Source organism: Leptinotarsa decemlineata, unplaced genomic scaffold (genome assembly GCF_025532065.1).
Source record: "Leptinotarsa decemlineata unplaced genomic scaffold, Ldec_3_MD MMD2_tig00026354_RagTag_RagTag, whole genome shotgun sequence".
NCBI classification, from domain to species: domain Eukaryota; kingdom Metazoa; phylum Arthropoda; class Insecta; order Coleoptera; family Chrysomelidae; genus Leptinotarsa; species Leptinotarsa decemlineata.
The window spans coordinates 1758121-1773486 of record NW_027412702.1 but is presented as its reverse complement, the minus strand read 5'-3'; the positions used below and the strand labels follow the sequence as shown (position 1 = coordinate 1773486).

The window sequence follows — 15366 nt, the reverse complement described above, 5'->3', positions numbered from 1 at the left end:
ACTTCTCTGAAGAGGTGAAATCCCTTGGTACTATTCTCGACAGAAAGCTAACATGGAACTCTCACCTACCGAGTAGAGGAAAAAGAGCAATATGGCTTATGAGCAATGTCGGAGGAGTGTGAGACGCGCATGGGGTCTTTCACCCCGTGTGGTCACCTGGATCTACACTGCAATAATAAGATCTCTGTTAACGTACGGAGCCATTACATGGGGACCGAAAGTTTTACAAGCAACGGCCAGCCAAAAATTATATCAAATACAGCGATTGGCCTGTTTAAACATCACAGGAGTCATGAGAATGACATCAACCGCGGCAATGGAATCAATTACTGGTCTGACCCCTCTGGACCTGTACGTTTTAGGACCCAGTGACACCTACGGCCTGATGACTTCAACAATTGTGAAACCAGCCAAACTTCACATCCATGCTCAATCCCTAAAGAGATGGGATGGAATCAAAGAATGCTTTCTTGCCAGGATCACCCTGGGTGACCCTGGAGAAACTGGCGCCGAAGAAATTTCTGGCGATGACCAGAAAAAAATCTACGCTTAACAGTAGGATTTCTGATTGGCCACTGACAACTAAGGAAACACATCTATAATATGGGGCTAGTGGACACACCTCTATGCAGGATGTGTGAACAGAAAGATGAAACTGTCAGGGATGTTCTATGCGAGTGTCCGGAGTTATCGTCAATAAGAGAGTGGCTGTTCAGCGAGTCTTGGCCTACACCTGCCGATATAAAGGAGATGTCTCCCAGTGACCTGTCCACCTTCCTGGAAAGGACAGGATTGACGATGACCTCCTCGGGAAGATGTACAATGGGTCACATGTGGCCTAAGTGCTGTGGGCCTACACTCACCCTCCCTGCTTTACAGATACAGATAGTTCTTCATTTCCTAGTGTACCAATTCAACAAATCTCACAATACCTCAGGGAATTACTAGAGAAAAATAATTTCAATAATAACGAAGTTGATGAATTTGTTTCTTTCACTAATTTGTGTATGAAAGAAAACCGATTCCAGGTAGGAAGTTGCTTTTAGAATCGACAAAAATTAAGATAAATATATCTCAATTTCATACCACCAATATATGAAGAACTTTGGAAAAATGTTCAAGGAACTAGGTATGAAGGTGGTATTTAAAACAAGTTATACACTACAGAGCCTAGAAGTCTGGAATAAGTCTGGAAATTACGAAATCAAATGCGATGCAAAGAACGACGGAAGAACAGAAAAATTAGCAGTTGCCCATCATGTTTTGCAACAAAACCATTCAATAGACTTTAGTTCATTAAGATTAGTTAGACAAATTAATAACAACAGGCATCTAGATGCCTATGCCTAGAAATAAGTCAACATAATAATATTATGAATAACGACTAGTAGATAAGGCAACAATGTAGAATTGATTTTAAGACAATTAGGACCCAGGTACCTAGAAGAGGTATCTAAATTATAAATAAGGACAACATTGTATGTAGATTTAATTGAATCTTCCTGTTGAAGATGATCACATGGTAATTAAAACACATGTCGAAGTGTTGAAAATAACGGTTCGGTGTTGTGATTAAACTCCAGTAATATTCATTATTACACCAAAGGTTCCAAACTGTGCATCACAAGTACATACGGGGTATTGAGAAACTAAATATTCAGGCACCTGCCAGAAACCAATCACTTTCCTGGTTCAATACCGTGACTAACATTCGATTATATTCAACAGATATTTTTTGTGCTAGTTTCCTCAAAATGAAAATTGTTGAGATACTTCTCGTTCGTCCAGTAACAGCACCTCTCTGAATCCAATTAGGCGATCACCTTCAAACTGATTTCGAAATATTTCTTCTCGTCGTTGTAGAACAAATCTAACTAGGACAGTGATGATTTCAATTGATTCCACAGGCGCCCCACTGCATATACCAAATCTTCTTCTGAGACGGAATTTCTTGCTTGAAAATGAAATCAGAGCTTTAAAACGAAGCATTCGTAATTCCACACCACCAGACAATAATGTTCCTTCCGGCCATAGGTATCATCACTGGTCTGAGTGAGTAGAGGCAATGATATCTCATCTGACGAAAAAGTTTTCTATTAGATCGACAAAATACTCAATTTATGAATATCACAGATAATCGGGGCTCTACAAGGCGATCAGTATCAAAGTCGAATTAAAAAAAAAATTCAAATTCACCTATTTGGGTATTCACGGGGGCGTCAATGTTTTGGTTGGTTTCCAAGATTTGCCGTGATCTACTTTGGTTACAATTGTTACGTGTTCCAAAGTTTCATAATTCAAATACAATTGTTTTGGTTTCATCATTGCTTTATGTAAAGAGAGACTTCAGAAAAATCAATACCACTTATTAAACACATACCTGCCATATGGGTTATCTATTCTAAGGGACTATTTCTTTATAAATATACTGAACTAAAAGGAAAGAAAACAAAAAAATGAAAAAAACACATCCTACTTGATTTAGGTGGAAATATCACCTGTGCCGATGTCGTCTCGAGTTTAACTTTGTTTTGCTCTTCTCTAATTTGAGGATAAATTCTCAAGACGTAAAATTTGTGCTGAGGAAGTAATTGGTGAATGGATTTACAGTTCCTGTTGGAATCATTCCGTTGAGTTGGTTTTTTTTTACTCCTCTAGCTATCGACTTAGTCGGATATTTTTTTGTGTTTACCGGCACTTTGTCTTCTGTCCTTGCGTAGGACAGCTACGTTTCAAGCCACCCTTCTTCCACGTAAGTTGAATTTTCTTATTTTTTTTTCTTCTACTTCTGGATGGTCGAAAATCCTTATTATTTTTTTCATTGATGTTTTCTCCTAGGGCTTGTTCTTCCACCCCTAGATTGTTTGGGGCCTACTACCCTTGACTCAAGTCATCTTTGTTACCCGGAACGAGTCCTGATGGGTAGGTGTTATCCTGCGCTCCAGACGATCATCCCTGAATAGATCGGTTCCAGTCCAGGAGATCTGACTTTTTATCCCGACTCACCACCCTGAATAGAAACATTAGATCCACTACCTTCATATTGGACAGAAACAGATAAGTCTAGCCAATAAGACAATTATTTTGAATTCCTTATTTATTTATTTTTTTTTAAATTGTATGATAATAGAATATCATTATAATTTGTATGGGGTTGTGCTACGAAAGAGTTAGAAGAAATTGTATATGCTTATGTCGTTGATTATTCTAATGTGAGACGCAAGTGAGATCTCCCTTGAGTACTATCTCAAATGTTCATGTTCATTGATCTAAAATCAATAATAAATAAGACGAATTCATGAGTCAGGTTCGTTTGATTCACTTGGAATTATTTATGATATCAGAACCCGCTATACAGAGAACCTACCCCCAAGCTAGGCAAAGTTTTTGTTTTAGTTTTCAGGATTATAGTTGATAAGGGGAGTCACTAGAGCACGTTAAATATTTTTCTTATTATAACTTTCAGGTAAGAACAAACCCCTGATTAGAAGAACGATATAATTTTGTTAATGGTGAATATCACCAGATATTCTCCCTCCCCCCTTATGTAATAAGATGGCGCCCAATAATTAATTCTAGCTGGTTCTTATTTTTTTTCTCATGTGTATTTATTCGAAAGTGATTTCGCCTTGTGTTCGTCGAACGATATCGCATATATTTTTTGTAAATTGTTTTTTTTTTGGATTTAAAGAAGCTGTCAAGTACTGATTTATGTTTCCAGAATTGCTTAGTTGCATATATACAGGGTGGTTACACGTTACCATAAACTTATTTGTATCATTTTTTTTTTCACCTACAGGGATGATCGAAAGAGTAATCAGGTATTTTTGTTGTCGTTATTGAGGAATTTTCAGACATACAGGGATTTTTAGACCAGAAATCAGGTGCTTTCGTTAGATCACATTTAAGTATTCTCTATGGTACAAGGTGTCTCAAAACTGCCCGTGGTTTTGATTTTGAATACTTAAGAGTTATCGAATCCGCAACCACTGACCTTAGTTTTTTTTCTTTCCTTTATACAGGGGTTCTCGGAAGAGTATTGAGCTGCATTACTCTTGATAATAATAAGTATTTTTAGGCATAGTAATAACGATTTTCTAGCCAGTTATTACTTCATTACATCACCCATAGGTATTTTTTTTTTTTCATAATACAGGGTACTTTGTAAGTATCGTTACCGTTTTCATGTTTTTATTTTTGTCTTGAAGTGATAAGTGTTTCAAAAGGCATTCACTGACCTTATTCGTTGACGTTTTGTCCTTTGATTGAATAGGGGTTTCAGGAAGTTATTTGGGTAGTTGTTTTTTTTTTCTTTCGGGAAATCGGGAGATATAGTTATTTTTTTATCTGAGTAATATTAGTTTTCAGTGAAATATGGAAATCAACAGATTATTATCTGATGAACTTTCTTATGAACTATTAGTAAGAGGTGCGGTAAGTGATGGTTCTGTCGATGATAAACGAAAACGATTGAGAATATTTTTGAAGTTAGAGAAATCAGGTAATTTTTTGACCAATTCAGTAGAAGGATTAGACCCAAATAATGAAATTCAAATTTGTGAATCTAAAATTGAGGATTTGAATAGTATCGTGAAAAATTTTGACTTTAATAATACAGCGAATGAATATGCGAAAGTACGAACTCGGATTTTCCATGTAATAGGGCGGTTGAATCGGGTAATTTCGACAGATTTTACTGAATTGAAATGTCAAATGATAACAAGGGCCGCGGAACTCCTTGAGCAATTAGAAGAGTCAATAAGACAGAACAGTTTATCAGAAGTCCTGAACCCGGAAAACCAAGGTTCAATTCTAGACCAACCTAATCCTACACTCCCAGTAATAGAACCCACTTCCAACAGAGAAATGTTGTCACACTTATTAGATGCTCCTCTTATTGATTCATTGGGAGCAGGTGAAAAAAAATCTGATCCCACTGGATCACCATGTCCGGTCGAACAGTTGGTAACAGGTGTTCAGTCTAAGGTGAATATAGTGGATGTCCCCCAAGGTGAGATACAGGTTGGCCCTATTTATAAGGCAGGCCAAGCCACTCCATTCAGGGAGACGGAACAGAACTTGCATTCTACTTTAGGAATTGAGCCTAGAGTTCGGCGAATGGGGTTGCAAGATCTTGCCATGCCACCCGTTGAAAGTCAGTTCAATATAACACCATATCCGGTCACGTTGGATTTTTCACGAAGTTTCATTACGATTTCGAAATGGAATGTTCGATTCAATGGACAAGGTAGCGTAACAAATTTTATTGAAAGGATTGAAGAGCTCAGTTATGCTTGCGGAATAACAGAAAAAGAGCTTCTTCATAGCGCTGTCATCCTGTTTTCAGGAACAGCATTATCGTGGTATCGTGCAATTCGAGATAGCCTTGATTCTTGGAGCAGCTTTAAAGCAAAGCTCCGCACAACTTATTTGTCCTCTGAGTATGAAGAAGATGTTTGGGGTGATATTCGAAATCGAACTCAAGGGGCTGAAGAGAAAACTGTAATTTTTAGTGCTCAAATGAAAAATTTGTTCAGAAAGCTTTCTCAACCTCCGAGTGAAGAAATTCAGCTGAGAATTATCAGACGTAACCTCTTACCAGTTATTCAGAATCAATTGGCCCTATACCCTATAGGAACAATAGATGAATTAGAAAGAGCTGCTCAAGCCATTGAAGATGTGCAATTGCGCACAATGCGCATGCGCCCACCTCCCACTAATCCCAGTATAGTTGCGGAACCTGAGCTTATGTACCAGAGGCCCCGCAAACCACAAGTTAGCGCCATTCAAGGGCATGCTTCGTCTAGTTCTGCTACAGACGCTAGTCGAGAGGTATGTTGGAATTGCAGAGAGATAGGCCATCGTAAACGAGACTGTACTAAAGCCTTCAAGAAGCATTGCTTTAGATGTGGGAAAGCAAATGTTACCTCTCGTACATGTAATGATTGTGTCCGTTCGGGAAACGCGACTCCGAACCATCCGCGGGTCTAAGGATGAGTTAGGAGAAATTCGACCCAAAATCATATAATGATAGTATAGTATGTCTTAAACCTGTTCTTGCGTATATTTTTGCACAGTGTGAAGGCGATAACCGTCCCTATTTGAATTTAACCATTTTTGGTATACGCTTCATGGGTCTTCTGGATTCAGGAGCAAATTTTAGTTTTATGAATATGAAAGGTTGGAATATTTTGAAGAATTTAGGAGTAAAATTATTACCTTCTCGCGTTGAGAATTGTACCGTTGCAAACAGTCAATCCTGTTCAGTTTTAGGCTCAGTCAGTGTTCCTATTCAATTACAAGACAAAGTTGTTGTAACAAATTTGTTGATAATTCCAAATCTTTCTCATACCTTGATTCTAGGTATAGATTTTTGGCTACAAATGGGTATAATCCCCGACTTACGGAAAAATTGTTGGTCCTTTCAGAGTTCCCCTCCAGATGTTGCTTGTGTCAATTCTTTAGTGGCTCTGGATGTACTGACAACTTCCCAACGAAAAATTCTGAAGGAGTTAACTGAGAAGTATTTTGGGTTAATGGGTAATAAGATTGGTTGTACCAATCTGATAGAACACAAAATTATTACGGAAGGGGAACCAATTAGGCTAAGACCTTATCGTTATTCACCAGCGGTACAGAAACGTATCGATGAGGAAATTGAAATCATGCTCAGAGATGATATTATTGAGCACTCCGATTCAGCGTGGTCTTCACCAGTTCTTTTGGTGCCCAAAGGTAATGATAAATGGAGATTTTGTGTAGATTATCGGGCATTGAATCGTGTCACGAAAAAAGATGCTTATCCCATTCCTTACATTGCTACGATCCTGGATAAGTTACGCAATGCAAAATACTTGAGTTCACTCGATTTTCGCTCGGCATATTGGCAAGTTCCAGTAGCTTTGGATTCGAGGGATAAAACTGCCTTCACAGTACCCGGACGTGGTTTGTATCAATTTAAGAAAATGCCGTTTGGGTTGACAAACGCCCCTGCCACTTGGGAACGTCTTGTAGATCGTTTATTTGGTGCAGAAATGGAACCATATTCATTTGTCTACTTGGACGACATTATCGTCGTTACCGAAACGTTTGAGAAACACCTTGAAGTGTTAGAGATAATATTCCAAAAACTATTATCTGCAGGATTGACACTCTCTCAAGAAAAATGTCAATTTTGCCGGAACGAGTTGAAGTACCTCGGGTATGTTGTGGATAAGTATGGGCTGCATGTGGACCCTGACAAAGTTAGTGCGATATTGAATATCAAACCTCCTACAAATACTACCGAAGTAAGGAGAATCATTGGGATGGCATCATGGTATCGCCGGTTTTTACCACAATTTTCTACAACGATTGCTCCACTTACAGCATTATTATGCAAACATAAAAAATGGCATTGGTCTGAGGATTGTGAACGATCCTTTCAGTTTATCAAAAATTCATTGGCTTCCGCCCCAGTTCTCACTTGTCCTGACTTCACCAAACCATTTATTGTTCAAACTGATGCTTCCGCTTATGGAATCGGTGCGGTTCTTTCGCAGGAGCATGATGATGGAGAACATGTGATTTGTTACATATCTCGGTCTCTTTCTAGAAGCGAAAAAAACTATTCCACCACAGAGCGAGAATTACTTGCCGTCATTTACGCATGTGAAAAGTTACGACCATATCTCGAAGGGTATAATTTTAAGGTCATTACTGACCACCATAGTTTGGTGTGGTTACATAATCTTAGAGAACCCACAGGCCGCTTGGCTCGTTGGACTCTTCGATTACAACAATTCAATTTCGAGGTTGTCCACAGAAAAGGACGAGATCATGTCGTACCCGACGTGCTAAGTCGTTCAGTCCCTGAAATTACCAGTATCGATCCTCTCTTTATCAATCAAGGTGGATCAAAGAATAGAAAAGATAGTTGGTATGATTCTCTACGAGAAAAAGTCTCAGCACATCCCTTGCATTATCCTGCTTGGCGATGTCAGAACAATTTACTTTTCAAGTATGTGAAATGTTCATATCCAAACCTGCGAGACGATAGCGAATTTTGGAAGATAGTGGTACCAAAAAGTCGGAGACTGGCCATATTGAAAGAAAATCATGACCAGATGTCCTCAGGACATGGAGGTATTTTCAAAACCTATGAGCGCATTAAAAGACGGTATTATTGGCCTAAGATGCGGTCTGATGTTGCGCGTTATGTTGGTAAATGTAAGGTTTGCTTATCAAATAAACCTGTTCTTCGTTCTTCGGCAGGCTTTTTAGGTAAGCCCCAAGAAGTTACGAAACCATGGGAAACAATAAGTGTCGATCTTTTTGGACCTTTGCCACGTTCCTCGTCAGGTTATAAATTTGTATTAGTTATAATGGATGTATTCAGCAAGTTCCCACTTTTCTTTCCGATTCGTTCAGCCACTGCTTCCGCAGTGACAAAGATAGTCGAGGAGCAAATTTTTCTTGTCTTTGGATGTCCTAGGTATTTACAGTGTGACAATGGAGTCCAGTTCCGTAGTACCTCATTCTCAAAATTGTGTGAATCCTACAGAGTGAAATTATTCTACACTCCTAATTATCACCCTCAATCAAATCCCGTCGAGAGAGTGAACGGAGTACTCAAAACCATGTTGCGTTGTTATATAATGGATAATCACAAGAACTGGGATGCCCTTCTTCCCAAAGTTGGTTGTGCCATTCGCTCTTCGACTCATGAAACCACTGGACTAACTCCATATTTTATAAATTTTTCTAGGGAGTACGTTGGTTCTGGCGACCTCCATACGTCTCCAGATTTTGCAACCAGTACCCCTCAGGACTTACTGTTACGTTCACAACAGATTGTTCAGGTCTATCAGGATGTACAAAAACGAATCGCTAAGGCCCATAAGAGTTCAAAGAATCGTTACAATCTGAGGCATCGTCCAGTTAGTTATACAATTGGTGACTGGGTGTACAGAAGAAATTTTGTTCTGTCGGATGCCACAAATAACTTCACTGCAAAGCTGGCCCCAAAATTCGTAGGACCCTTTAAGGTTAAAAATAAATTGAGCCCAACTACATATGAGTTAGCCGACAAAGATGATCGCCCGAAAGGATTATGGCATGTGAAAGATTTAAAAGCAAAACCTCCTGACTCTGAATCTGATGACGAATAGTTTAGGTTATCCCATTATGTTAAAGGAGAATTACGGAGCAATTCTCCTGGGGGTTGATGGGGGATGTTACGTGTTCCAAAGTTTCATAATTCAAATACAATTGTTTTGGTTTCATCATTGCTTTATGTAAAGAGAGACTTCAGAAAAATCAATACCACTTATTAAACACATACCTGCCATATGGGTTATCTATTCTAAGGGACTATTTCTTTATAAATATACTGAACTAAAAGGAAAGAAAACAAAAAAATGAAAAAAACACATCCTACTTGATTTAGGTGGAAATATCACCTGTGCCGATGTCGTCTCGAGTTTAACTTTGTTTTGCTCTTCTCTAATTTGAGGATAAATTCTCAAGACGTAAAATTTGTGCTGAGGAAGTAATTGGTGAATGGATTTACAGTTCCTGTTGGAATCATTCCGTTGAGTTGGTTTTTTTTTACTCCTCTAGCTATCGACTTAGTCGGATATTTTTTTGTGTTTACCGGCACTTTGTCTTCTGTCCTTGCGTAGGACAGCTACGTTTCAAGCCACCCTTCTTCCACGTAAGTTGAATTTTCTTATTTTTTTTTCTTCTACTTCTGGATGGTCGAAAATCCTTATTATTTTTTTCATTGATGTTTTCTCCTAGGGCTTGTTCTTCCACCCCTAGATTGTTTGGGGCCTACTACCCTTGACTCAAGTCATCTTTGTTACCCGGAACGAGTCCTGATGGGTAGGTGTTATCCTGCGCTCCAGACGATCATCCCTGAATAGATCGGTTCCAGTCCAGGAGATCTGACTTTTTATCCCGACTCACCACCCTGAATAGAAACATTAGATCCACTACCTTCATATTGGACAGAAACAGATAAGTCTAGCCAATAAGACAATTATTTTGAATTCCTTATTTATTTATTTTTTTTTAAATTGTATTATAATAGAATATCATTATAATTTGTATGGGGTTGTGCTACGAAAGAGTTAGAAGAAATTGTATATGCTTATGTCGTTGATTATTCTAATGTGAGACGCAAGTGAGATCTCCCTTGAGTACTATCTCAAATGTTCATGTTCATTGATCTAAAATCAATAATAAATAAGGCGAATTCATGAGTCAGGTTCGTTTGATTCACTTGGAATTATTTATGATATCAGAACCCGCTATACAGAGAACCTACCCCCAAGCTAGGCAAAGTTTTTGTTTTAGTTTTCAGGATTATAGTTGATAAGGGGAGTCACTAGAGCACGTTAAATATTTTTCTTATTATAACTTTCAGGTAAGAACAAACCCCTGATTAGAAGAACGATATAATTTTGTTAATGGTGAATATCACCAGATATTCTCCCTCCCCCCTTATGTAATACAATCATCAAACGTTTCAACTGCAACTGTGGCAGTCATCTTCAGTGGCGTGGTCAAGGTACTCTTCTTGACGTATCAACTGAAACTTAAGCTCTCATTTCTGCCATGGCATTTATAGTGCTATTTTCCTGCGTACTTTCGTAAATGCGAATTTGCGCATACTTCCCGCGCGATTTGGGTAACTTGGTTTCATTTTGTCGCCTTTCAAAGCTGTGTGCCAGATCCTTGGTAGATATGTTCTCTCTTCTTTTGTGTTGACTCCTAATGCCATTCCTTGATGTTTTAGTCATCAAGGGAATCAACTAGGCCATAATACCTGCACAATAGATCCAACCATACGCATTCAAGGGGGAAGGAGAGGAACACTACTGAAAGGCAACTCCAAGGCAATATCTACCTGCCATACATAGAAGGTATCACCAACCAAATCGGAAAAATTCTAATGAAGGAAAAAATCAACACCATCTTCAAACCAACGAAGAAAATATTGGAGTATTTAGGATCAGTATTTGAGACAGCGGAGATCCACTCAAATCAGCGGTAGTTTACAGGTTTCCTTGCAACTGTGGTGAAGTTTATATCGGTCGGACGAAAAGGAGTATTGGCACCCGCGTAGTACGCGCGAACCCGCCGTTACAGAAAGTGGGAAGAAAATCAGTACTATGAATGATATGGCAGAAATGAGAGCTGCAGTTTCAGTTGATGCGTCAAGAAGAGTACTTCGACGACGCCACTGAAGATGACTGCCGCAGTTGCATTTGAAACGTTTGGAATCTGTAACCAAAAAAAACACGGCAAAACACAAAAAAAATGAACTAGCCAATCAAATACCTACTCTCTTGAGTTTTTGAACCAGATTCCACAACTCAATTTGCTAAAAGGGTATTCTTGAAACAGGCTTTAACTTTACGAATATAACTATTATTAGTCTAAAGTGGTGGAGAACTTCTATAAACTTCATTTTTCTTGTGTATCGTCCTCATTTTCGCTTTTTCTTCTTCTAAATTCATTTTCTCAGGGGGTAGACATAGATCCAAATTTTTACTGTAATTCATCTCCGAAGGATACACTCATTGTAATGGACGGAGTTCTGATCCTTTTGATATTTTCAATTTTACTAATCGTGGTTTATTCCCTCGACCTAGAATCAATCTTCAAAAAACGCCAAAGACTATTTCTATCGTTTCAGATTATTTGATATCTCTCTGGAAGTACCTCTTTGACGATGATTTGAGTTGTCCTAAATAATCATTTCTGAATAATGTACAAAGGTCATATTTGAGTTTTATTCTGTACTTCAAATGTCTTTTCCAATTTGAACTGACTGGTCAAGTGCTTTGAGGTTTCGAAAATATCAATTTGTCAGGTCACTCAGTCTTACGTGGTAGCAATATTCTTTCTGGAAGCACCAAAAAGGGCTTGTGGGAGAGCGTGTATGAAAGAGCCAGGCTTTGAAAGAGCCGATGTGATTTTCTACCACTTACCAAAATCTTACCATAATTTGATTTTAATGTTTGTATGGCAACATTGAATAGCTGTCATCCACAAATATTTAACAGTTCTACGAAACCGAATGGTGTCGGTAGACCACATCAAAGATTTTAGGACCAAAAAGATTTTTTTTTGCGTTCACTCGATTTGTTTTACAAAGAAAAGTGCAGCATGAGTTGATAACATTGAAATGTTTTATTGTTAGGCATATATTTAGCATTATTTTACGAAAATATTGATGTCATAATGTTTACGCGAAATAGCTGTATTTTGAGGTTACAATTCAAATGACAAAATGTTTTGAAAGAGCTACTTGTGGAGGCTTTGAAAGAGCCGACTTCAGGATACAGCACCTAAAATCATCGCTGAAAAAGGGTCAAAACAAATTGGACAAGTTACTTCTGTTGATATTTCCACCTCATTGTAGCCATAGACTCCAACCTCTGGATGTTGCGGTTTACGGGCCTTTCAAAACAAGATATTGAATAGTTATGAACGAATGGGTTGTGATTTAAGACTAATAAATAACTGATTTTCACAGAAATGAGCAATTTTACAGTTTGATAAGATTTATATAACAGATAAATAGTTTATTAAGTGAATATTATTAGCTGAAAGACTGTTTATTTTTTGTAAAGAGGAACCCGGCTCTTTCATAGCGCATGCCCAGCTCTTTCCATATTTTGGACAATTGAAAGTGAAATGAAACAACAAGCTTCTTCAGATGATTTTTGTTTGCAATCATGAATCATATTTCTTATCTATTTTATTATTCATCAAACCAAAAAAGGTGGAGTAATATTTTTTATGGATTTACCATAAATGTCGAATCCTACAAAATAATTTCGACATTTTTCACTTATTTCACTACTTCTCTGCCGTACTCGTACAATATCTTCAGTAAGTCAAGATTCCATCTTCACTTATGAATGCGAAAGTCACTCACTTAACACTCACTCATTAATCTCTGTTTCTCCGTACTGGTGAGTCCTAGGAAGCTGGAAATTTTTAGGTCTTAGATGCGCACCAAGAAAGGATTTTCAAATATTCCAACTGAGGCATTCCCCATTGGGGTAAAAGGGGCGCGTACCGCTATATTTTCGAAAGCTGAAATTTTGTATGACGGTTCGTTTCATGTTGTAGATGTGCAATTAGAAAGAATTTCCAAATACTCCAAATTTGGGATAAAAGAGGAGCATTTACATATGAAAATTATATTTTCGTCACTGTTTCTTCGTACCGCTATATTTTCGAAGGCTGAAATTTTGTATGTAGGTTCGTTTTATGTTATAGATGAACAATCGGAAGGGATTTTCAAATATTCCGACTGAGCGGGGCTATGGGGAAAAGGGGCAATCATAAAATAAAGTTACATTTTCATCACTATTTATTCTTACCGCTAAAATTTCGAAGGCTGAAATTTTGTTATAGGTGTGCAATAATAAACGTTTTTCAAATATTTCAACAAGAGCGCCCCCTGGGAATGAAAAGGGAGCATTTACTTATGAAAATTACCTTTTCATCACTGTTTCTCCGTACCGCTATATTTTCAAAGGCTGAAATTTTGTATGTGAGTTCGTTTCATGTTGTAGATGTACAATAATGAACTATTTCCAAATATTTCAACTGAAGTGCCCCCCTGGGGATGAAAGGGGAGCATTTACCTATGAAAATTATCTTTTCATCACTGTTTCTCCGTACTGCTATATTTTCAGAGGCTGACATTTTGTAATTTAGTTCGTTTTATGTTGTAGACTTGCAATAATGAAGTATTTCCAAATATTTCAACGGAAGCGCTCTCATGGGGAGAAAAAGAAAGCATTTACTTATGAAAATTACAATTTTATCACTGTTTCTCCATACCGCTATATTTTCGGAGGCTGAAATTTCGTATGTAGGTTCGTTTTATGTTGTAGATGTGCAATAAGAAAAAATTTTCAAATATTTCAACTGGAGCGCCAGCCGCGAGGAAAAAAGGCGCGTTCATTAAATAAAGTTACCTTTTTATCACTGTTTCTCCATACCGGTATATTTTTGTAAGCTAAAATGTTGTATCTAGGTTTGTAGATGTGCAATAAGAAAGGATTTTTAAATATTCTAACTGAAGCTCCAGCCGCGGGAGATAAAGGCTTCCGTAAAACAAAATTATTTTTTCATCACTGTTTCTCGATGCCCATGAATTTATATTCAGCTTCAGCATTGCACCCGTGTGGAGCATACCTGGGCTAGTATCTGTATTAACATCGACGGCTTCTAATACATATAACTGCGATTCCTTTTTATCATGAAGAATTGCCAAAGTAATACTGTTCAAAATATTGTTCAATATTTGTCAACAATTCTTTCGAAACTCACCGAAAGATATTTCCTTCCAAATCTTTTTTTCAAGCTTTCAGTTACTCTTGGATAATTTTCTGCGCTGGAAAGGTAACTATGTATGAGTTAAATACTGGAATTCATCTTTTGATATTTTCATCATTATTGATTCTTCAAAACAAATTCTAAAAGGTACTTTCAGTCTTTTCTTTGTACTATCAGCACATTGAGGAATATTATCAGCTAGCAAATCTAGGTTTGAAAAGATTTTCACTGTAGGTTCAACTTTATAGCAATTAGTAGAATATGCGATAGTTTTTTTCCACTTTTAGCGCATCTTTATTTGAAGTCAAAGACTGGTTCATATAAGTATCAACAAATTTTGATGTTTTGTTTCAGGAGATTGATTTTGCCTACGTATGCTACTCTTAGCCAGAGGACGAATCTCATTCGATGTCAAAGCTTGGCATTGCAACTGACCGCCTTGGGGAGTCTCGTTAATCTCTGATATTCGAATTGAGTATTTCCATAGCTGGCGTCTTCATAAGGAAAGATTTCGTCGCCTCTATTTATAGTGAAGTATATGCCGCTGAAGAAAGGATCAACCGGGGTAAAGGCATTCCATATACCGAAACTCTATCAGAAATCAAATTATGATTAGTCTTGCTGCTGAACAATCGAAAAGCATCACCAAGAATATACTATGTGAGGAAATTTATACAAATTTCTGGCGAATATAATTTAAAATCAGACATGGTATTCGTCACGAAACAGATAACCTATTTGTTTTGTTTTTTTTTTAATTCTAAAATTATTAGCATACTTTCCGAATTATCCCACATTAGTTCGTTGAAATATACCTTCGTAATGAATTCACACCAATTTAATAATTTCAAAATCAAAATAATATGATTCAATTGATGTATTACAAACTGTACAACACGTTTCCTTTTTGACTAAACTTCTATTCATTTCATAAATATAGTCTTCTTAGAGATTCCAAAAAGGTGCGAAACATCTGAAAATTTCAAAATCATTAATGTTTCAGTTGAGATACTAGTTTCT

General features: G+C 37.5%; 1 protein-coding gene across 1 annotated transcript; it reads left to right on the top strand.

Annotated features, from left to right (window-relative positions):
- Positions 1 to 2274: 2274 nt before the first annotated feature.
- Positions 2275 to 10244, top strand: LOC141486312 (uncharacterized). The gene is made up of 3 exons (XM_074184021.1): positions 2275 to 2752; positions 2839 to 9694; positions 9781 to 10244. The coding sequence occupies exon 2, from the start codon at positions 4375 to 4377 to the stop codon at positions 5989 to 5991; it is 1617 nt and encodes a 538-aa protein (XP_074040122.1). The 5' UTR covers positions 2275 to 2752; positions 2839 to 4374; the 3' UTR covers positions 5992 to 9694; positions 9781 to 10244.
- Positions 10245 to 15366: the final 5122 nt, after the last annotated feature.